The sequence below is a fragment of the Hemicordylus capensis genome, chromosome 1 (genome assembly GCF_027244095.1).
Source record: "Hemicordylus capensis ecotype Gifberg chromosome 1, rHemCap1.1.pri, whole genome shotgun sequence".
Lineage (NCBI taxonomy): Eukaryota > Metazoa > Chordata > Lepidosauria > Squamata > Cordylidae > Hemicordylus > Hemicordylus capensis.
The window spans coordinates 4641092-4664414 of NC_069657.1; the positions used below are offsets into that span (position 1 = coordinate 4641092).

Consider the following 23323-nt stretch of genomic DNA (forward strand, 5'->3'; position numbering starts at 1 on the left):
AATCCAGGAATGAACCAGCTGCCATGTCTTTCTGTCTGCTCTATTCGTGGTTCTACTCTGTCCCCTTCTGGTTTATCTGAAAAGTTTACACCCTTGCACCTTAGGGGATTTTGCTCGCCCAACCAGATACCACCCAGTTCCTGTCAGCAATCCATCAGGTGTCCTTTTAAAAGCTACTCTGCAACTATGTGGATTTTAAGCACCAGCAACCTGGTTCCATCTTGGCTCAAGTGAAGCCTGTCCCTTTTGTACAAGCTTCACTTGCCCCAAAGTATATCCCAGTGCCTAACAAATCTAAATCCCTCCTCCTGGCACCACTGTCTTATCCATGCATTGAGACTCCTCAGCTCCACCTGTCTCAATGACCTTGTGCATGGAATAGGTAAAGAACTCTACCCTGGGGGTGCTGGACTTCAATATGCTACCTAGCAACTTAAATTTGGCTTCCAGGACTTTCTGACTGCACGATTGCATATCCCAACGTTGGTGGTCCTGATGAACACCACAATACCTGACTCCTCCCCAGCATTGCCTAACAGCCTCTCTAGACCACAGTTTCTCAACCACCGGTCCCTGGACCACTGCTGGTCCCCGAAGGGTTGAGTGCCGGTCCCTGACTGGGAGTCAACCCCCCCCCCAAAAAACAACTGCAATCAAGGCACTCACTTCCTCAATTTTGCACATGGCACGGAAGAGGGAAAGGAGGAGTATAATGGAGGCACGGGACCCTGCTTCTGCCTTGCCTCCACGTGCTGCTGAGATCTTCCTACAGCTATCTTTATCTTTACAACTTCAAACTGTATGCGGCGTGGGGGCATCGAGGAAAAGGTATGGCAGTGGGTGCCACTTGAAGGGCTGCTGGTTCTTGCATGCTCATTATTTGCAGCCAAAGGTTGACTGATTGAAACCCAGCTGCCTGTTGCGGCTGAGGCGCCTTGAGAGGAAACCCTGTTTCCTTCTTGCATCGGTGGGGTGTTGTGGTCCTTCGGCCCTCTGTAACCACCTAGTCTGCAGTCCCCTTTGTGACCTTGCCAGGTGGTGGAACCTCTGGCTGGGATCATGCCGTGGTGAGGGCTAAGCGGTGGAGGGAGAGAGGAGTGCCGCCTTGGCTCGGGCTTTACAGAAAGGGAGTGCTAGTGGACCTTCCTCGGGGAGGGGGAGCAAGCACACGTACCAAGGAGGGCTAAGTGGTGGAGGGAGGTGGCGTGGTGCGGGGGAGAGGCAAGAGACCATTTTGTGCATTCATGCAAAAGGGTCATTGGATGAATGGCACTGGAATGAAGTGATCCTGGGGATTTGATGCCCAGCGCGGTTTGTGTCCGATCCCAACTGATTTAAAACCAGCTGCCTGTTGTGGCCAAGGCACCTTGAGAGGGATACTGCTGCCCAGAACAAAATGCATTCCGCACATAGATGAAAAAAATTAGAAATAACACTGGTCAAAAACTCATCTCTCTATGCCCCTAACGATTGAACCACCCACTACTAGGAGGCCCCCAAACCCCAGAGAAGTATCCTCTGTGCAAGAACATATGGGTGCATGACCCTTCTAAGGGAGCAGCCCCCTCTTCCTCAGACTGATGTCCCTTGAGACCTTCATTCTCCATGACAGCCAAGGAGCTGTCAGCCTGAGATGCCTCTATCACATCCACATCTCTCTCTGCCTCCCTGAGCTTCTCCAGGTCAGCCACCTTGGCTTTGAGATAAACTTGATCCATGACTTCACAGAAAGCCAGGCAGCTTTTCTGGTTCCCCTGTGCATAGAACCGAGCCTTGCTTTACCCCTGATGAGCAAAGAGGCACCTTTTAGAGAAGCAATGACCTTATAATTAGTGTGTAAATCTCTTATATACAGGATAGGAGAGCAGCGGCCTATACTTTGGTATGGCATAACATATCTCCAGTGGCTGCTGTTGCCGTCTACCTTATATTTCTTTTCAGACTGTGAACCCACTTGTTTATTTTTTCTGTATAAGCCAATTTGAGAAATTCGATATTCATCCGAGGAGCCGCCTCCTCCCTCGCAGCACCCTGGGGCAGCGGCGGCAGCAACAGCAGCGGCCTGCCCCCTTCCTCTCTTCTCTTCTCTCCCCTCTCCCGAGTAGCGAGTCTGGCGGGCGCCCCAGGAGGCAGCAGCGCGGGTGGCTCAGCCATACCCGACGAAAGGCAGCCTGCAGGCAGAGCGGCTGGGGGGCGGGGGCAAGGAGAAGAGCCCCCCCGCCCCGGCTGCTGCCTCCTTGGCCCCGGGTGTGTGGGGGGGGGGCTGGCTTGGGGCCACGTGGCAGGCAAGCGCTGGGGATCGGGCCACTGCTGGGGCAGCAGGCGGGCTGGGTGGAAAAAACGCTCCCCGGAGAAGCAGCAGCATCCGGGCCCCCGAGAGAGGGGGGGGGAGAGAGAGAGAGCGAGGGGGGCCCCTCGAGCTGCGAGGCGGTTCTTTGGGGTGCGGAGAATGAGCAGCAGCCCGCAGATCTCTCTCTCTCTGTCTTTCCCCCAACAAGTCTGGGGAGGCGCCGCCTGGGAAAGGAAGCGAGAGCAGAGCGGGAGGGGGACTCTTTCTCCCCACCCCCCAGGGGTTATTCCAGTGGGGCGGGGGTGGGTTTTTTCTCCCTCCCCGCCCCCATCCTGAGGGAATCCTCCTGGGGGGCCCCGCCGCGGCGCCGTCCCCGCAGACTCTCCCCTCAGACACGCGCCTTTTCTCCCTCAGCTCCCCTCGTGGATTGGGGGCGGGGGGAGGAGGCTGGCCCAACCGACGCTTGGCTGGGGCGGGAGGCAGGGGGAGGCGCGCGGCGATTCCCTCCCGATTCCTGCCCCCCCGCCCGGGCAGCGGGAGACCAGGGCTCCCCCCAACACCCGCCATCGCCATCTCACCGGGCCCGCGAGTTCTGCCATTATTCGGGCCCTTCTTCCGCCCAGCCGCAGCCGTCGTCGTCGCTGCCACCTCAGATCGACCTTCCGCCCGCGGCCTTACGCGGTGACTGTGCTGCGCAGGCGCAACTGCGCAGGCCCGAAGCCGCCCCTCCTCGCGCGACATGAGCTGCGCGGGTGGGGGGGAGGGAGTTGGTGGCACATGCGCACAAACACCCGCGCCGCCAACGCTGGGGGGGTTGAGGACGGAGTATGAGCACGCATGCGCCGGATGAGACAACCAGGCTAGAGAGGGTCTGCCGCTCTGCTGATTAAGAGAGAGCCGTGGAAATGCAGGGGGTCTGCTGAGCTCACGGGGGAGGGAAGGGAGGGACTTTCCTCCCCCACCCTATTTTTAACAGGGGTTCTCAGCCTTGGATCCCCAGATTTTTTGTACTACAACTCCCATCACCCTCAGCCACGATGTGACAATTGCGGCTGAGGGTGATGGGAGTTGTAGTCCAAAAACTTCGGGGAATCCAAGGCGGAGAACTCTCTCTCCTTTTTCAGCTGCTAAAGACCAGACAATCCCAGGAAGCCTGGGCCGTGGAGGAGCCAGTGGAAGAGAAACCAGCCAGTGGGGTGTAGTGGTTGGACTAGGACCAGGGAGACCGAGTCCAAATCCCCCATTCAGCCATGAAACTCGGCGTAATCTACCTCACAGTGTGGTTGTGAGAAAAAAAATTACCATTTATTTATTTATTTAAAACATTTATATACTGCCCCAAACGTAAATCTCTGGGCGGTTTACAACAAAACAATAACAACAGATAGATTAAAACATTACAACAATTAAAATTTAATACCCCTGCTAACTTGGCAAAGAGACACCTTTTAACGTGGTGATTCTCTTTTCTTAGCAGGGGGAGAATAACTGGCCCTATCCACCCCCAGCACAATACAGTACCTCCAGTGACTGTTGCTGGGGTCGATCTGATGTTTCTTTTTAAGGTTGTGAGCCCTTTGGGGACAGGGATCCATCTTATTTATTTATTATTTCTCTGTGTAAACTGCCCTGAGCCATTTTTGGAAGGGCGGCAAAGAAATCAAATAAATAAATAAATAAATACTGAGTTAGATGGAGCAAGGGTCTGTCTCGGCATAAGGCAGTTTCCTATGTTCCTATGAAGGAGCAGTTAGGGAGGAAGAGAAGAAACCCTTGTTCTTGTGGAATTGTTGGGATGGAGTGCGGGGCAAGTTAAGATGGTGCAAGGATTATTTAAGCTTCCCTCCCCAACTGCACAAGAATCTGGTGCTCAGCACCCATCCCCAATCTGTGAGGACCTCCCAAGCTTTTTCTAATTGAAAAAGAAAAAGGGGAAACCTAACAGAGGGGAGGGAAGGAAGGATAGAAAAATACAAGGAGGAAGGGAAAAGGTGCATTGCAATGAATGAATGAGATTGCCTCCCTTCCCAAATGATAGTGGAAGACAGACTTCTCCTCCACCCCCCGCCCACCCATTTACTTCTACAACTCTGTTCCTTATTAAACCATTTCCACAACTGCACCGAAACAGAGTTCCTACTACACAAAATACTTTCCACTACACAAAATGTGTTCAGCTGCACATTAGAATAAACCCTGGGGGGGGGGGTGGCATGGCTGGTAAGACAACCAACATCTTACCATTCTCCATCTCTTGAACCCACTTGGCAGTTTTAACAGCCGGCACCATCACTACAAGGCTGGAGATGGACGATCTCTCCAAAATGCCATCAGAAGGAGTGAAGGCACAGAACCCCTCAGAGCCCAGGGCCTTCCCCTAAGCCAAGATACTAACTGCAAATGGCAAGGATCCCTGCTTCTCACAGCGGGGTACCTGCTGGGTCCGTTTTGGAAAAGGGATGTGGAAACCCTGTCTGTCCTACTTAACAGCTCCATCCTTGTCCCTTTCAGAACTGGATGCCACACTTCGTGGGGGCGGTGGGGCTCAAGCCCCTACAGGATTTCCCAGAGGGGCCAATGGGGTTCAAGCCCCCCCCTCTGGATTTCCTGGGGGAAGCAATGCCCACGCCCCCTGGGCTGCCAGGTAGCATCAGCAAGCTCTCATGCTCAAGTTCATCAATAAGTTGAGCAACACAGTCAAGTCTTGTGTTGTCTTTGTAGCAGCTCAGCAGGTTCTTAGGGGGCAGAACAGCTACCTCTCCGGGCTCTTTCACTCTATGATTCTCTGACTAGTAGTAATAGAAAGAGAAAAGCTAGTGGTACTCTATGCATGCAGGTGCTCTGCCCAGAGCAATCCCAGTGCCTAAGGGAAATATCTTACAGTGCTCCCATGTAGTCTCCCATTCAAATGTAAACCAGGACAGTCCCTGCTTAGCAAAGGGGACAAACCTTAAGTGGCACAGCAGGGAAACGTTGCCAGTTCGAATCCCGCTGGTATGTTTCCCAGACTGGGAAACACCTATATCAAGCAGCAGCGATATAGGAAGATGCTGAAAGGCATCATCTCATACTGTGTGGGAGGCAGCAATGGTATACCCCTCCTGCATTCTACCAAATAAAACCACAGGACTCTGTGGGTGCAAGGAGTTGAAAGCAACTTGACCGCACACTTTACCTTACCACAAGACCTCTCCCCCCGCACCCGCCCCGGAAACGGAGAAGTCTACACCCCTGTCTGCTACTTGTACAGAGATGCATGGAGAAGCTCTACCGAGGCAAGAAAGAGGTCTTTGTTTCTTCTAAGAGCTGGCAGCACAAGCTATCCCAGTGAGTGCTTTGCAGCATGGGGAACCGGGGGGCAACTGGAGGGTGGGTGGCTGAACCAGATGGGGGCATGTTGTGTGGAAGTCATGTTTGTGAGGGTGCCAAAGAGAAGGTTGAAGCACTCTTGAAACAGGGTGAAAACACAGGCCTGAGAAGGTGGATCTGTGACAGGACTAGTGAAGTCTACCCACAAGGATGAAGCGACTCTCTCCTGTTCTTTGGTCTTTTCTAGGAGGAGATGGAGTACATTTCCATCAAGCCAGTCCCACGCCTTCTCTTCTCCCTCACAATGAAAGCCCTCACCAGCCTCAAACAGATCCTTAAAGGTTTGATGAAATATTGTGGGTGGGTGGAACGTATCAAGGTGGTGCAACAGGAAATCACATAAACCTGCAGAACACATTCTCATGAAGTTACATTTTATTGTAGCTTGCTTTGAGTTATTTCCACAGATGCAATTTGTTTCCTTCCTCAACATATTAAAAAATAGCTCTTCTCAAGGCTCTGGTGTGTCACCCTTTGTGTTCCCTTGGCCCTTTACAAATGGTTTCTTTCCTGAACTGTGACTCTGCCCATCACTTATTTTTCTACTCCACATAGACTGGCCACCCAAGTTAATGGTTTGTTACATGCATTTTTAGTACCACTGTGTACCAAACTAAGTTTAATTCACTACAAATCAGTCAGGCTTTATGCTATCATTCCCATTAAAAAAAACTTTTTCAGGTCAAGTAAAGTGAGGGAGAAACAAAGCAGTAGTCAGATCTTTACAGAAATAAATCCATTTATTTTTATAACCATCTTTTTTGTTTCAAATGAATACAGTACTTGCAGATGTCAAATTCTGAGAAGAGGAGGAGGAAGAACTGGCACTATATCGCTGAGAATTGCACAGCAGGGCAGAAAAGTTAACACCTTTATATAAATTTCGGACAGATAAAATTCAGTATTTTTCACACTAAAATATGGAAGCTATATTCAACACGTGACATTTCTAAGACGTGTGTTCAAAATTGGTAAAAATTATTCATTTTCTATAAATTTTGGTCAACATGCTTCATTATAAGCTGTTAAGTTTTACAACAGTGTGCAAGTAATTATGCCCAATTGTCAAGCAGATGTAATACATCAACAGCAGCAAAAGCAAGCTAACACTGCACAATAATGAGTGGGACTGATTTAAAAATACATTTTTTCCACAAATATCACACAGAACCCTGTTCTTCATATCTCTCTCTCTCGGATTTTTTTTCCACATAAGGCTACATGAGAAGACATGTCATAACATGATTTAATGATTAAAACTATTCCTATTTTTAAAATCTCATCTTCGTTAGTACACACAGGGCACTGTGCCACAGAGTCACAAGAAGAGTGCAAATGAGCAGAGTTGACTTTACTTCCAAAAACATCCAATCCCAATTCCACAGAAACTTGGAACAGCACCAGGAAGGAGAGAGTTTGCAAGGGTCATACTGATTTTGGTTTAAGCCTAGGACTTGTAGTGGAAAAGCAAAGTCCTTGACGCTGGTTGGTCATGAAAAGCGGCCACTCTGAGTTCGCTTCTCCATGAAAAGCGCAGGCACTGTGAAGGAATGCTCAGCCCCGTACAAAATAGTTTGCCACCATCACTCATTCGGTCACCTGACACAACCTTGGGATCCATATACAAGGCTTCACGTAGCTTGGTCAAGAAACTCCTCCAGAGTCCTTTTGATGTGCGGGGGCTGGGATGCAGCTTGGATCAACAGATTTTGACCCATTTGTGCAAAAAGCGCTTTTGACAATTTAGCGATGGCTGTCCGAATATTTCCACCAGCTCCAGGCAGGGAGCCGCTGTTGGTCATGTGACCCAAGAGGTGCCATAGAACCACCAGGACTTTCTGCTCCACAGCATGAGGTTTCCGAGGGTAGAGCTCAACCACAAGCTCTGAAATCGGGCGGGGTGGGGGAGAGAAAAGTGATTATTTCTTATTCCAGAAGTATGGCAAGAGGCTGTTGCTTCAGCTCATGTACTGTCATGCTGAAGTTGAGCAGGAATACTGTTCTAATACCATCTTCCCATGAGTCAGGGATAAAGAGGCACCCCCAGGGGCTGCCATGAACCCACTTCATAGGATGGCTTTCAAGAAGCCAGAGCAGCTTCCAGAAACACTGTAAATGCTCGGATTACACTTAAGCAGAGCGTTGTGGTTTAACATACCTGTTTTGTTCCAGATGGTTTAATCAGATTGACTTTCAATGGACTATTTTACATCTGCTTTTTAATCTGCTATCTGACCTGAGCTTTTAGGATGATAGCAATGTTCCATGCTTCACAGCTTCATCATAGCCATGCAGCAAACTAGCACCATGGAAAGGCACCTTAGGACCCTGTGCAATGACTGCATTAGTAACAGTCTCAAGAAAACACACCACAGAATCTTACTGGACGGGCGGGCCCTGAGAAGCTTACTTGAACAGGAAGACATGGAAGCAAAAGGAGAAAATCTGCAACCTGTTAACAAGGCTTACCAGCTAGCTTTTCAGTGATGTCTTGTTTGGCTTTTCCATTCAAGAATTGGGCTTTTGTGCAAAACGGCTGGAGAAGCAGATAATTGTCTAGATGCAGAGGAAGAAGAAACATGAGTGGCCACCTGAATGGGAGCTCCAGAATTTGCTTTAGGAGACTCAGTCCCACCAAAAAACCATCTTTGTTACTGATCAAGGCAGATGGGAAAAGGTTCTTCTGACTTGGCACTACATGCCAAGGGGAAAGCACAAAACAAGGGCCTCCCTGAAATCAAAGGGCCTCCCTGATAACTCCCAAGGCTGTTGGACAAAGTCCCGCCACCCCCATAATATGTAACTTAATGTATCAACTTTAATACAGCTTTATGTTTTCCCCCCGAACATTGCCTATCCAGCCTTCATTCAAGCAGGAAGGATTCGCAAAAAGATAGCAGAGCCCACGGCAGCCACTTCACTGACCAGGATGCTATGGGCCAGTGGGAGGGATTAGGGAGTCAAGAGCCGCCTTCTCCAAGGTGGCATGTGGGCAAGCACAACCACCACCGCTCCTCCATTCCAGAAGGGACAGGAGTGGGAATGAAGAGACGAGGTCACTCAAGTGCAGGGAAGACTCCCACACATACAATCCTGGCATGTCCCAAAATATTGTAGATTGTGAGCCCTTTGGGGGCAGGGAGCCATTTTATTTATTTGTTTGATTGTTTATATCTATGTAAACCACTTTGGGGACTTCTGTTAAAAAGTGGTATATAAATATGTGTCGCATTCGTACTGGATTTCTCCCCTCCACCTATTTTGCCCCCAAATCACCCAGCCACCCTGGGAAGAGAAGCACACACAAGAGAGAAGGAATTGTTCTCTGGTCCACATGGCCCACTCTCCAGCTCTTTGTGCTGTTTCAAAAAGCACGGCAGGAGGAAGAGAGCAGGTTGCTAGCTTAGAGGCCTCCACAGCAATCCTGCAACAGCTACTGGCCCTTATGCGAAAGCACTTGAATTGCACATGGAAGGGATAAGAACCAAACATTAAGTACTATCCAATTCATTAGTACTACCGAAGTCAAGACTTGCATGAACAGGGCTCCCTTCACTCCCTCCTCCAAACATTGCCCTCCTTAGACTCTGGAATGCACTCCCTGCTGAAATCGATCCTCTGATTTCTGACAACTTTTAAAAAGTCTCTAGAGTCACATTTATTCACCCAAGCTTTTTACATAGATTTGTGGTTCTAAACTGTTTGAAGGTTTTAATTTCTGTTTTAATTTGCTTATGTCACTGTAAACTGCCCAGACACAGAAGTTTGGGACCATGTACAAATATAATTGAATATAAATAAATAAATAAAATTAGTATGCCATTTGAACTCTTGATTTAGTGTAATTTGTACTATTGACAGACACACAATTGAGGAATAGTAAAGCAACACAAAAGATTCTGGTTGCTTACTTTCCAACGACAAGCAATTCTTTTTACGATGCTATTTTGTAAAAGCAAAACTAGCAGCTGAAAAAAGGCTGTTACCCAAATGTTGACAGAGAGCTTGGATGACATTGGTGGCAGCAGTGTAGATGCCTGGATTCTTGGAGTTCAGATTGTTGTCCACCAAGGCAGGAATCAGCATGTTGATAACAGGGGATAGCTTCTCTTTCAGCAGAGGAATCAACCGGTGCATGGTCTCTAAGGCAACCTGATTGACTTTACTGTTGGAGTCGTGTAAGCGAGACTTAAAGGCATCAAAGATCTAGACAAATGCACATAACCACAAGGAATGGGGATCCTGTTTCTTTGTGCAAATGTATTATTTAAACTCTTCAATCTTTGCCTGTCTATCTAAATACTCTAAATACCAGCAATACTATCTAAATACCAGCAAGGATTCTGGCCCTGAGAGATCCAAATTAAAGCCCCTGCTCTGAAACAAACGCACACTGTGCCCTTAGGCAAGTTGTGACTTTCTGCCTCTGTTTCCCCTTTCTAACACAGAAATATTAGTGGCCTACCACCAAGTACTGCAAAACACAGTGAAGTTCATAAACCTCATTGCAGATTAAGGGCACCTGTTTTAAGCCTCTTACTTGTTTTAAGCCTTCTAAACCATGAGAATTTAGTTCACAGAAGGGGCTAGGACTCCCTAAAGGAGAACTCTGTTCTGTTCAGGAAATATCTGAAAAACTGATATTTCTTACAAGGGGCTTAGACAAATTCATGGAGGACAGGTCTATCAATGGCTACTAGACTGGTGGCTATAAGCCACCTCCAGCCTCAGAAGCAATTATGCTTCTAAATACCAGTTGCAGAGGAACAACAGCAAGAGAAAGGGCATGCCCTCACCTCTTGCCTGTGTGCTTCTCAGAGGCATTGTCTGAAACAGGATGCTGGACTGGATAGGCCTTGAGTCTGATCCAGCAGGGCTTTTTCTTATGTGCTTAACAAATAAGGCACTGTATCATATAAATTCAGTTATTGGGGTGGGGGGCAGGATGGGAAACCTGGTGAAATGGGTCCACTTCCAGGCCATGAGATTCCTAGTTCAAATCCCAGGCTGCAAAGGTGAAAGGGAGCTAAAGGAAGAGACGCAACATGTAGTCTCTCACATTTTGGTGTGAAATAGTCAAATCTCTAATGGGAGTAAACTATTTTAGCTATGTACAAGGCAGGGAGGAAGAAATGGGAGGAGAAGAAGCAGACTATACTTCTCTCTTAGGACCATTCCATATGTTATGGCAGCCACAATGAGGCCACCAAGAAGTGCTTCCATGGAATGCTGATCCCATGCATGAGGCAGAAATGTGTTCAAGCCAAGCTTGTTCATTTAGAGAAATGTTTCTTGGGTGCGAGAGGTCCTGGATTCAGTTATCAATAAGACCATACTCTGTGGGAAAGGGCTAGGAAGGACGCCTTTGTATTTTTAAGGAACATTCATGGCTCAGTTGTAGACCGCATACTCTTTATGCAGAAAGTTCCAAGTTTCCCTAGCATCTTCAACTTAAAAGCTCTCAGGTAGCAGGTGGTGAGAAAGACCTTTGCCTGGAAAACTGGGTGAGTAACTGGCAGTCAGAATATACAGTTCTGAGCTCAGTGGACTAATGGTCTGATCCAGTGTAATGCAGCTTTCCTGCCAGATCTAATGAGGATGCAGAGGGTGCCTCTGTATAGTGTTACCTTCACAATGTTTGCAACCACAAGATCCTGGTTCTTCTCTGTGTCTACTAATAGTTGTTTGATTCCATTAATTCGATCCCGGAAATCTTTTGCATTCAGTAAAGTCGTTATGACCTTCACATATTCTGCACTTTCCAGGGTGTTACGGGGAACTAATTTCCTGGTCATTTCACGTACTTCTCTAATGTCTCTGCCAAGAAAGAAATGTTGACATATTCTGTTTTAACAATATTTCTGCATGGAACAAAGCTTTTTTAATAACCAAGAAAAGGTGCACAAGTTAAGCAACATTCTAACAACTCAGGAAAGAGCGCAAAGATCTAAACCTTATGCTGCAGATCAAACATGGTTGTAAATTTGTATGAATGCCTCCTTCAATAAACAAAGACAAGGAGCATCCAACTTACCAACATTCTGCTTCCAAATTAGGAGAGCATAACTATACCTGTCATTAGCACTGAGTGTTTCTCGCGACATGGAAGCAGATCTTGAACTGTCCATGTTGCTGGTGTGAGAGCGTCTGCCTTTGGCTGAGGGTGTGACTATTGGCATCTCCCCCAGCCCCTGAAACAGCATTATGAAGACAAGTAGTTTATTCATCAATTCCTATACGTGATCCTTCTCTTGATATTGCATAATTTATTCACTTGCATGTAGAGCATGGCAGCCTCAAGGAGAATAACCGTGATCTAACAGAAGGACCCCTGTTCCTAAAGGGCTCAAAAATCTAACATGCAAAAAAAAGAAAAAAAGAAGTGGGGAGAGCTCCTGGTGAGACAGAATGGAGGAGGCTCTGTATATATAACATATCAAATGGAAAGTACAGAGCACATGAAAAACTGTGCATGCCCATATATTCATGATGTTATTAAGAACAATGTTTCCCATCTCCCCTCAAAAGCTCAAATTTGGGATGCTTCCCCATCCGAGTACTGACCAGGTCCAAAAGACGTTGGGTGCCTTCTATTCCACTGTGGAGATCACTTCTTCTCCAGGGCAACAGGGTACAAGTAGCCCTTTTCTTGAAAATGGAAGCCTATACCTCAGCAGCGGTGACTTAATCATCACAACTCCCTCAAATCCAACCAGTTCCCATCTCACTTTTTCCCCACACAACATTCTAGGAGAGCATTATGGTGTACCTTCTGTCGCAAGCTACTGACAGTCTCTTTAACGTAAGGCAGGTCCTTTGGCAGCACGTACTTTTCAAGCATCCTATCGAAGTCTGCATGTGTCATCAAAGTGAAGAGCATCTTCCGACCATAGTACCTGGAACCACCACCAATCAATTTGTTTAGTCTATACTCACAAACATAACCTGATGCACTTCTCCCAGAACAAATTCTTATTAAAAAAGCATTAGCCTAAAGTTTGGCTTTATAAATGCAGAGCACTATTGGACCTTGGATCTAGGAAACCTGAGCTCACCCACAGACACACTGAGTGGCCTGGGACCAACCATTTCTCTGTTCCTCACCAGTCGCTCACCTGCAGGATGGGAATTAAAAGACTGACCTTTCAGATGGCCTTTATACATCTGCAGGCATGGAGTCTCAAAAAATCTTCAGCGGTAAACAGAGTTAGCAATCCTCAGCTATATAAGCGGCAAGATGATTTCTTGCCATTTTATATAGTATTTATATCTAAGTAAACCGCTTAGAAAAAAAATAAAATAAAATACGCTTGGAAGCGGTATATAAATACCATAGTCCTGGCCTTGGGCCAAAATAAACAAATACATACATACATATTCGTATTCTCATTGCACACACCTGCTGCCTAAGCAGCCTGAACACAGAACACTGCCATTTAATTTATTTGCAAGGAGTACTCAAACACTAAACCCATGAGAGCAACAATTCAAGGAACTAAAATGCAAAAAGACCTTCATATACACCAAGCAACAAACCCTACCCTTGTCAGGAAAGCTTTACTTTCCCAGCTTATGTGTAGAAAATGCTTCTCTCTCTCCCCCCTCCCTCCCACCCCTCACTCATATTCAACACTGTGGAGAGTACGGAGTAGTGAGAGCAGAAAGAGCATAACCTCCAGACTGATACCTTGAGCCAGAGGGTCTACCATTCACTTTCTCGTGGCAACTTCACTATTAGATCAACTTGCCCCATTATAAAATGCATGTTTTGTTTTTGTTTTTTAACATGTATATTCCGCTCATCCTCCAAGGAGCCCAGAGCAGTATACATAGTTAGGTTTCTCCTCACAACAACCCAGCGAAGTAGGTTAGGCTGAGAGAGAAGTGACTGGCCCAGAGTCACCCAGCAAGTATCATGGCTGAATGAGGATTTGAACTCGGGTCTCCCTGGTCCTAGTCCAGCACTCTAACCACTACACCACACTGGTTGAACAAAAGGTTGAAGTCCACAGACTGCAACTAGAAGAGAAACTGCACTACTACCCAAAACTGTTACTCCAAATTCACTTCAAGATAGGGAACTCTGAATCAGTGTTCAAAAAAATCTCAGTATGGTGTTTAGAGCTGAAAGAGCATTTGGGTTTCCTTCATGTTCCTCCTCACCTCAAATCCATCAGTTATTGCTGTCATTCCATCTTTTAAATTCTTCAAGGACCAAGCTAGAAGCTTAACTTTTAAGAAAAGCTTACAGATCTTAGTATCCTAAGAAGACCACTTTAGATTCAAGAGTCCCTTGCTCTTTATCTGCTGACCTTGTTTCTTGTGAGCCATCCTGGACAAATTTGGCTACAGCAGACAAAATCTTGTCGGTGACATCCTTAATACCAGACAATATGCGTCCTGGTCCCATATGTTCCACAACATCTGATAAGTGCTGGGCTGTGCATCTTCTCACTGCTGTGTTCAAATGGCTGGTGAGGATGAAAAACAAATCCAGAAAAGGGAAGCCATGATTATATTTTGCCTCATAAATAGTGATGCTGAAAACAAGCATTCTCTAATCCAGGGGTAGGCAATCTTGGCTCTCCAGCTCTGGTTGAACTACAACTCCCATCATGCCCAGCCACAATAAATGGCAATTCAACAAGAGCTAAAGAGCCAAGGTTGCCTTCCTCTGCTCTAACACTTACACACCTCCCTTCCTCTGTGTTACTGGTAACAGCTGGGTGTCTAACTGGGCCTAGGTGTGCAAAAACAGGTTGCTTACCTGTAACAGGCGATCTGGTAGTGGTTCCATACATTCATAAGGACTGGGGTTCTGTGTCTGCGCAGACCATACTTCGGATAGAATTCTCTAGCTCCTCGCGACGCCCAACCGCCGGCTGGAACCACCGGTATGGAACCACTACCAGATACAGGTAAGCAACCTGTTTATCTGGATAGTGGTTCCAACATCCATAAGGACTGGGTGAATCACAAGCTGTAGAGTTTGGCGGTGGGTGCATGATGTTATGGTAGAATCCTTTTCAAAACCGCCTGTCCAAAATCAGCTGCTGCTGCCAATCTAATGTCCATGGCATAATGTTTGATAAATGTTTGGTGTGACGCCCATGTGGCTGCCAAACAAATGTCCTGAAACCTGATGCCCAACAGGTGCGCTGCGGAGGTTGCATAAGCCCTGGTGGAGTGTGCCCGAATCCTAGAGGGCGGAGGAACATTCTGCCATCCTTATAAGCTCCACTAGCCAGAACGCCAACTTCTGGCGTGACAGTGGTTGGCCTCTATGCCGGCCCTTCTCACAGACAAATAGGAGATCAATCTTACGTATTCGGTGTGTGTCCTTTAGATAGTAAAGGAGAGCCCTTCGAACATCCAAAGAATGCATTGCTTTGTCAAGCTGTGTTTCCGGATCTTTAAAGAAGGTTGGTAAGACTATATTCGTGTTAAGGTGGAAATCGGTGATGACCTTTGGTCAAAAGTCCGGATCTAAACACATTACCACACGGTCTGGGTGGATCACGGTATACGGTTCATCCACCCGGAGGGCTCTGAGTTCACTCACCCTTTTCGCCGTGGTTATCGCCACCAAGAACAAAGTCTTCAGAGTTGCCAATTTCAATGATGCTGAAGCCATGGGCTCAAATGGGGCCTCCGTAAGTGCCCCCAGAACCAGTGAAAGGCTCCATTTCTGAGCAGGTTCACGAACAGGTGGGTATAGATTATTTAACCCTCTCAGGAAGTCCTTACACTTAGGGTGTGTGAAAACAGTTTTGCCATCCCAGCCTACGTGCCGCGAAGACAACGCGGCCATGTCGACCTTAATCGAAACATTAGCTAATCCAGCTCTCTTCAATGAGGTGAGATAAATGAGTACATATTTAAGCTCTGCTTGCCTAGGTTGAAATTGATGTTCTTGAGCATAGGAGCAAAACCTACACCACTTTGCCTTGTAGTTCCTTCTCGTAGATATTCTACGAGTTTTCAAAAGGATCTTCTTCAGAAGCCTATCCTCCATGCTGTCAGATTGAGAACTGACAGGTTGGGGTGGAGGATCCGGCCTAGATTCTGCGTCAGCTGATCTTTCCACTTGGGGAGGTGTTTGTATGTCCCTTTCGATAGTCTGAGTAGCTGTGTGAACCAGGGTTGGTGAGGCCACCATGGGGCAATCGCGATTGCCCGTGTATGTTCTTGAAGAAGTTTGGCCACAATCCTGGGAAGGAGCGGAGTTGGTGGATATATGTAGAAGAAGCTCCTTACCCATTAGTACTGAAAGGCATTGCCCTTTGATTGTTTGCCCAGACCCATCCTGGAACAGTAAACATCACACTTCTTGTTGTGTTCTGTCGCAAAGTGATCCACCTCTGGCCTCCCCCAAGTCGCAAATAGATCCTGAAGGATCTTTGCGTGTAGCTCCCACTCATGTTGCTGCAGCACCATTTCTTTGCTCAACACATCCGCCAAGCAGTTTAGGCTGCCTTTGATATGTATCGCTTGCAAGTGAAGAGCTCTCAGAATACACCAATTCCAGATCTGCAAACTGAGGTTGCACAGTGCCCGTGACACCGTACCCCCTTGCTTGTTCACACAGGCTACTGCAGTGTTGTCCATCTGTAGTTGAAGTACTGTGTCCTGTAGACTGTTCTGGAAAACGAGCAGAGCCTTGTATGCAGCTAGCAGCTCCAGGAAGTTGATATGCATAAGAGCCTTTGATTCCATAGGCCTTGAGCTCTTCTGTTCCCCATGTGGGCTCCCCAGCCCCGCATGGATGCGTCAGTTGTCAGGGTACAAGACGGTAATGGAGCCTTGAATGGCACCCCCCGTAAGAGATGAGCCTCCTTTGTCCACCAATGCAATGACAGCAGGACCTTCCGTGGTAGTAACAGCTGTTTGGACTATGGGTTGCGTCTTGGACGGAAAGAATGGAGGAACCAAAGTTGCAAACTGCGCATCCGCAGCATCGCATAAGGCACTGTGGTGATGCATGAGGCCATCAGGCCCAGCAGAACCTGTATTGTCCTCGCCTTCTGCTGTGGCGTCATCTGGATTTGACGAACCAGGGTGCATATGCAAAGATACCACTCTTCTGGTAGATAAGCCATCTGCTGGAGCATATCGAGTCGCGCCCCAATGTACTTCAGGCTTCGTGCCGGAGATAGATGAGATTTCTTCCAGTTGATCTGGATCCCTAAATCGCTCAGTAGGGACTTTACAATCTCTATGTCAGAGAGCAACTGCTCCCTAGTTCTTGCCGTAATCAGCCAATCGTCGAGGTACGGATAAACCGATAGCCCGAGTACACTTAGGTGAGCCACGATGACTTTCATGCACTTTGTAAACACTCTTAGTGCCATCACCAGACCAAAGGGCAGAACATTGTACTGATAGATCTGAGTTCCTAAGGTGAAGCGTAGATACTTCCAATGGCTCTGCTGAATGCCTATATTGAAGTACGCATCCTTGACGTCAAGCGTTGCAATCCATTGCTCTTCGTGGAATAGGGGAAGGATGCCTTGCAACGTTGTCATGCGGAATTTTTGTACTTCGATGTATTGATTGAGCCAGCATAAGTCCATTATCGGACGAATTCCTTCGTCCTTCTTTGGTATCTGAAAGTACCGGGAATAGAATCCCATTTGGCCCTGAGCCCACTGCACTGGTGATATGGCTTCCTTTCGTAGCAATTCCTGCACCTCTTCGCGTAAGACAGGAGTGTCCGGTGTGAACCTCATCTCTTGGAAAGGAGGGATCTCCCAGAACTCTATAGCATAGCCTGTTGAAACAATCCTCAAGACCCACTGGTCCGATGTTATACAGTGCCATGCTTGAGCATGACTAGCCAGTTGGATGGTATTTCTGGCTGGCGCCCAGGTGATCTTTTTCCTTGCGCTCATGTTGGTGTTGACTGTCTTGTGGGGAAATGAAGCCGAGATGTTGTAGGCTAGTGGGCTCAGTAGCAGATCAAAGCTGCTGCTTTGGTTGCTGGGCTGCCTTGTTGCGGCCTTGTTGATTATTCTTGTTCCTAGGCTGGAACTGTTGCCAATTGTAGCAATGATATTGGCGTTTGTAATCCCGTCGATCAGGCTGTCGATAATAACCCTGTCTCTTTTGATAGGGTTGATACCTTTGATATGACTGGTACCGAGTGGTATTTAATTTCTGGTTTGTGAAGGAGCGTGCTGTTAATTTGGACTTTTTCCACTGCTACATGGTTGTATCTGTGTCATCCAAAAATAGACCTTTCCCTCCAAAAGGTAAAGCTTCAATACAGTCCTTCATATCTTGTTGCAGTTGAGTGGCCTGCAACCAGGCATGACACCTCAGAACTATTGCGGATGTCAGCGTACGCAATTCAGACTCTGCCAAGTGTTTAGCATTAGCCAGTTGCTGCCTTGTGGTAGTAGTGGTACGTAGGAAGGTAGCTTCAAACTTCTTCAGAAATGTTTCATGATCTAAAGACGCACGTTGATCATACAGAAGTTCCCATAGCGAGTGAGCGTACTTGGCCGGGCATGCAATATAGTTCACAATTTTAATTGAGAGGCAAGCGGTTGAATAGGTTCGCCTTCCCAACATGAGGCCATCCCAACCATCGCCTTCCCAACCAGAGGCAAGCGGTTGAATAGGTTTGCCTTTCCGCTCTTGTCCGCTGGAGTCGTATGGAGTTTACCCCCTTTTGAGGTTGTAGCACAGTCTATCACCAAGGAGTTTGGTGCGGGGGGGGGGGGGTCTTATCAAATATTTGTTCTCTTCCTCTTGGACACAGACTTCCAATCATTTGGAGATAGACGTCAATGTCTGGAACACGTCCCAAGCAGACTTTGCTGCCTGCAAAATATGAGGCAACATTGGTAGGTACACCGGCTGCAAACCTGAAGCTTTGTTCATCATATTATACACTGGATCATCCAAATCCAGCGTTTTCTGTTTTACATCTAGGCCCAATATATGAGCCATTTCCGTTATCTGCTGGTGGTATCCTTTCATCTCCTCATTTGGAGAAATAGAAGGGACTGCTGCGACATCGTCACTTGGATCAGGCAGCGTGCGTTCCTCAGGGGCTTCAGGCTCCATGGTGTCTGACGAGTAGCCATCAGGATCATCATCATCCCCTGAAGAGGGAGGTAGTGGTGAAGCAGAAGGAACCTCGCCGCTAAGTTGTGAAGAGACATCCACCCTATGTGAGGGAACTGAGTGGTTTGGCAGATCTGCTTGGAGTGATACAGACCTCCTCGATGGCGCCTCTTTCTGAGGGAGTTGTGCAGTCTGCAGCGAAACAGACCTCATCTTCACGGTTGTTCTCACCGGTTCTGAAGGCCAATCGGCTTGTAGAGAGACTGACCTCTACAAAGTTACGGGCGCGGCCATCTGCACTGCTGATTCCTTTAATTCTTTTGGTGAATTTGGACGGTCTCTCTCAGATAACCACAGCTGGAAGAGAGAATACTCTTCCAGGGAGATGGTGCAAGCATTGTGCCACCCTCCCCGGGGCAGAAGGCCCGTTGTAGGAGTTGTGGGAAATGTAAAGGAAGGTGTCTTTGGTATAGGAGGGGTGTCCCTAAATCCCTGAAAGGTGTTAGTGGAGGGCGTAGACTCTTCTGACTGAAGAATGCAGTGAAGAGTGCCCTCCGCTCCGACGGCAGGGGCTGGTGGTCGAACTTCTAAGCCTATCTCGTCGGCTATTTCGTCTTCCAGTACAGGTTCCAGTTCCGAATCATGAACTATCGCCACCGTTTTGTATGGACCCGCGTCGGTGTCGAAGTCGTGGCCGAATGCCCCCTCCACACTATACTTGTCCAGCACATAGCTTTCCGCAGCAATTGTTGACATTGATGCTGTTGCCAACCTCGTTGCCTCAGCCGGAGTCGTCTCAGCTTCGGACCTGACCCAGCTTCCAATGTCAAAACCTCTGTTGCAGAAGCTGCTTTTGGCGCTGATGCCGCCTTCGAAGTTGACGGTCTCACTAATGTATTTCTCGATGTCGACGTCGGCAGCTCCACCGACGTGTGCCTTGACGGTCCCACTGATGCATGCCTCGATATCAGAGGAGACTGATTTGGTGTCAGAGCTGGCGAAAGTGAAGTCGCCCGACGTCGTGGGCTCCGATAGATCTGCAGCCCCGTAGGAGAGGGCATGTGCTCGGAGCCAGTCTTGACCTCCTTAGCCTTGTGTTTTTTTAATCTCTTTTCTTGCAGCCCGGACATCAATGTCGAGCCCTTCCGTTTCAAGACCGGTAGGATCCCTCCGGTTTCTTAAAGTTTTGGGCTGCTGTCACAGTTGACGCTCTCGAGGCCGAGGAGGTTTTTCTGGTTTTTTTCTTTGACATCGAGGTATGCGCTGCCGCCGAAGCAGCCAATACGGCGCCTTTAGATTACACTGACTCCAAGACTTTAGACTGCGTCACAGCAGGTCTCGAGTCCGAAGCCCCCCACTGTTTAGGCTGCAAAGTCTGTTCCATTAACGCCACTTTAAGGCGAGCAGCTCTGTTCTTTAGAGTCTGCTTATTGAAGGTGGAGCAGACGGAGCAACTGGAAAGATTATGGGCCTCCCCTAAACAGAAAAGGTAAAGTTCATGCCTGTCCGTGGATGAGAGTTTCCCACGACAGTCGCGGTACCTTTTGAAGATGGTTTTCTCCCTTGGCTTTTCCTTGCCCAAACTCATAGGAAAGCCAAATTAGACAAATTTCTGGGGCTGCAAAATTCACCAAAGAATAGTCCGTGCCCGTTCTAAGTCATTCGCCAGGTTAATCTGTCATCCGTTCCAAGTCGTTCACCAGGGAAGTCCGTCATCCATTCCGAGTCGTTTTCTTTTTTCTTTCCCTTCCCCCGCCCCCTGTCTCAGCCGAAGGTTGTCCGAAAAGGATAGTCAAAGTCCATGCCAGTCGTAAATATGTAATCAGTTATCTGAGAAGCACAAGTTTCCTGAAGATGTGATTGCTTTGGCGGTCAACAAGAAACCGAGGAAAGGGGACGCCTAACCGCCACTTAAGAGTACTGCAGCCACGCGTTGCCAGTGGTTGGGCGTCGCAAGGAGCTAGAGAATTCTATCTGAAGTATGGTCTGTGCAGGCGCAGAACCCCAGTCCTTATGGATGCTGGAACCACTATCCAGATCATAGATATTCTGCCACCTGCAGCTAAAAGCTACTAGCCAGACCTGATGCAAGACAAAGCTGCCCAGGCATCAGCCAGTCTGCCCTCATCCAAACACCACAATCTTGACCAGGGAGCAGGTGTGCTGCAGCACCCCATGCCCACAGAACAAATGGGGAGGCTCCCAAACACTTTACCAAGATGCAGAAGTGCTGAGGGAAGGAGAAAGAGGAACAAGTCTTGTTTGATGCAGAAGCAGCAGCAGAGGAAGAACACATACCAAAGTTATGCAGCTGACATAGGTGAAAGTGGGGTTCCAATTAGTCACTTGGAGAAGGGAAGTTTTTCAAATGTGGAAAAGGAAAAGGCTGAGAAAACAAAGCCACTCTCTCAAAGCTCTGCTGTCGAGAAAATGAGTGTGGAGCGAAAACAGCTGGTTTAAGCGAGTGTCCTAAATAGGACAGTTCACTGGGCTTCAGAATAATTCACCCCCAAAGTATCAGCCATTAACTGCTTGGAGACTGAGAAAATAAATGCAGTTGTACAAGACAAAGCATACGCATGCTTACACAGGTGATATAGCAGGATGAACAAAAGGTGGGTGAGTACACTGGGCAGCTCTCCCATACAAGCCTCATCAGAGAGAGAGAGAGAGAGAGAGAGAGAGAGAGAGAGAGAGAGAGAGAGAGAGAGAGAGAGAGTGTGTGTGTGTGTGTGTGTGTGTGTGTGTGTGTGTTTCATAATATAGATTTGTATCCCATCTTTCTACCAAATGTGGTATTCAAGGCTGCTTACAGAAGTCCACAACAGTGTTCACTATCCACAGTGTTCTTCTGCAAGTTCAATTTCTTCCATTGACGCTTACACAGGAGGACTTCCAGGTGGGTTTTTCTCTCCCTCTAACACCACTAGAACTAGGGGTTATCCCATTAAACTGAGCAAGTAATTTAAGACAGACAAAAGAAAGTACTTCTTCACACAGCACATCAATGGTCTATGGAATTTGTGGCCATAGGATGCGGCAATTGCCACTGACATGAATGGCTTTAAAAGGGGATTGGAAAAACTCATGGAGGACAAGTCTGTTACTGGCTACTAGTCTTGATGGTTTTGGCCATCTCCAGGTTCAGAGGAAGAGTGCCTCTGAATAAAAGTTGCAGAGGAGCAATGGTGGGAGAAAGGGCAAGCCTTCATCTCCTGCTTGTGAGCTTCCCAGAGGCAACTGGTGAATTATTGTGGGAAACAGGATGCTGGACTAGAGAAGACTAGGCTTCATCCAGCAAGACGCTTCTTGTCTTCTTATGGGTTGTGCCAATGTTGGAAAGGAAAAGTGTTCTCAGGTAGGGATGGGTCTGGACCGGTCCGGAGGCCATTCTAAAGGCCTCCAGACTGTCCGGACCGGTCCGGACCTGGCCGGTTCGGATGGGGGTGTTCCTTTAAGGGCGGGGGAGGGTTTACTTACCCCTCCCGCCGCTTTCCCCACTCCAGCACGCGTATTGTATGTAGTAATTGGGGCGGCAGGATACCTCCCTGCCGCCCCTTCTCCCTCTTCAGTGCAAAAGGCTTCACAGAGCCTTTTGCGCACGCGCACATCGCGCACGAGCTTCACGTCTCCCCGACGTGTGTGCATGCCCTTAAAGGAACCCCCGACAAAGTGCCTGACCGCAGCGCTGCGGTTCCGTGCACACCCCTATTCTCAGGTGAGCAGCCAGAACGTTTAAACAGAAGCTGGCTTAGTTACAATCTGGCTAGGATTTAGATTTGTTGACAGTTTTGCTAGTTTCACTATAAAATGTACTGAGGTAAGGGTGCCTCCAACAGGTTTCATAGCAAGCTCTTTAGAAGCATTACCTTTGGCCTCCATTGATGAGAGAAGAAAGAGCACGTGCTGGGGTCACATTGTTAACCATCGCCTTCAATGCTTTGTCAACGTCCTCCCTGATGAAGGTGTTTGATTCCCCAGTCTTGTGCAAAAGGACTTTTACTGTGTTGTCCAGCTCTTGATCCATGCTCTTTTTCAGATAGTTGAACAAGTCTCCTAAACATACCACCGCAGCTCGGGAAACAACGGAGCGTAAATTCTTCACCTACACACAGAAAAAACCTGAATCAGCAAGGCTTTGCAAAATACAACTGTTCCCTTTGAACTTTCTTCTCTGCAACATCCAGGAGCACTCCCAAGCTATGTACCTGATCTTTCAGGTCGAGTGTAACCCATCCAGAACAGGCAGATCTAAATAATCTCTCAGGTCTTAATCCCTCATGGTTCCATCCCCTGAGGGGAATATCTTACAGTGCTCACATGTGGTCTCCCATTCAAATGCAACCAGGGTGGACCCTGCTTAGTTAAGTGGACAAGTCATGCTTGCTACCACAAGACCAGCTCTCCTCTCCAAGGAGGACCAAAGATTTAAAAGCCCAACAGGCATGGCTCCCAAACACCCTATCGGGCAAACCCAGCGCAGGTGCAAGGTGTTACAGCAACTAAAGTAAACAAAAGAACAGATAGCAGCCCCAGGGAGAAGTGTCCAGAAGCCACAGCCAGAGTCCCTCTCCCAATCCAGAAAGGGGGTGG

The 23323-nt window shown here is 47.9% G+C and overlaps 2 protein-coding genes across 3 annotated transcripts in view; both read right to left on the reverse strand.

The window, feature by feature from the left end:
• Positions 1-3019, reverse strand: part of PRPF39 (pre-mRNA processing factor 39) — a 55509-nt gene extending 52490 nt beyond the window's left edge. The window contains exon 1 of the mRNA XM_053307959.1: positions 2869-3019. The gene's annotated coding sequence lies outside the window, so the exon portion shown is untranslated. The remainder of the gene's footprint in view (positions 1-2868) is intronic.
• Positions 3020-6380: 3361 nt separating this feature from the next.
• The window catches only part of TOGARAM1 (TOG array regulator of axonemal microtubules 1), a 65700-nt gene continuing 48757 nt past the window's right edge, over positions 6381-23323 (reverse strand). For both annotated transcript variants that reach the window (XM_053284437.1, XM_053284436.1), the window contains 8 exons: positions 22600-22835; positions 13972-14130; positions 12429-12555; positions 11732-11850; positions 11287-11476; positions 9646-9865; positions 8129-8215; positions 6381-7544 (listed from right to left, as the gene is read on the reverse strand). In XM_053284437.1, the coding sequence (XP_053140412.1) occupies positions 7291-7544; positions 8129-8215; positions 9646-9865; positions 11287-11476; positions 11732-11850; positions 12429-12555; positions 13972-14130; positions 22600-22835 (1392 nt within the window). In that variant the 3' untranslated portion in view covers positions 6381-7290. The remainder of the gene's footprint in view (positions 7545-8128; positions 8216-9645; positions 9866-11286; positions 11477-11731; positions 11851-12428; positions 12556-13971; positions 14131-22599; positions 22836-23323) is intronic.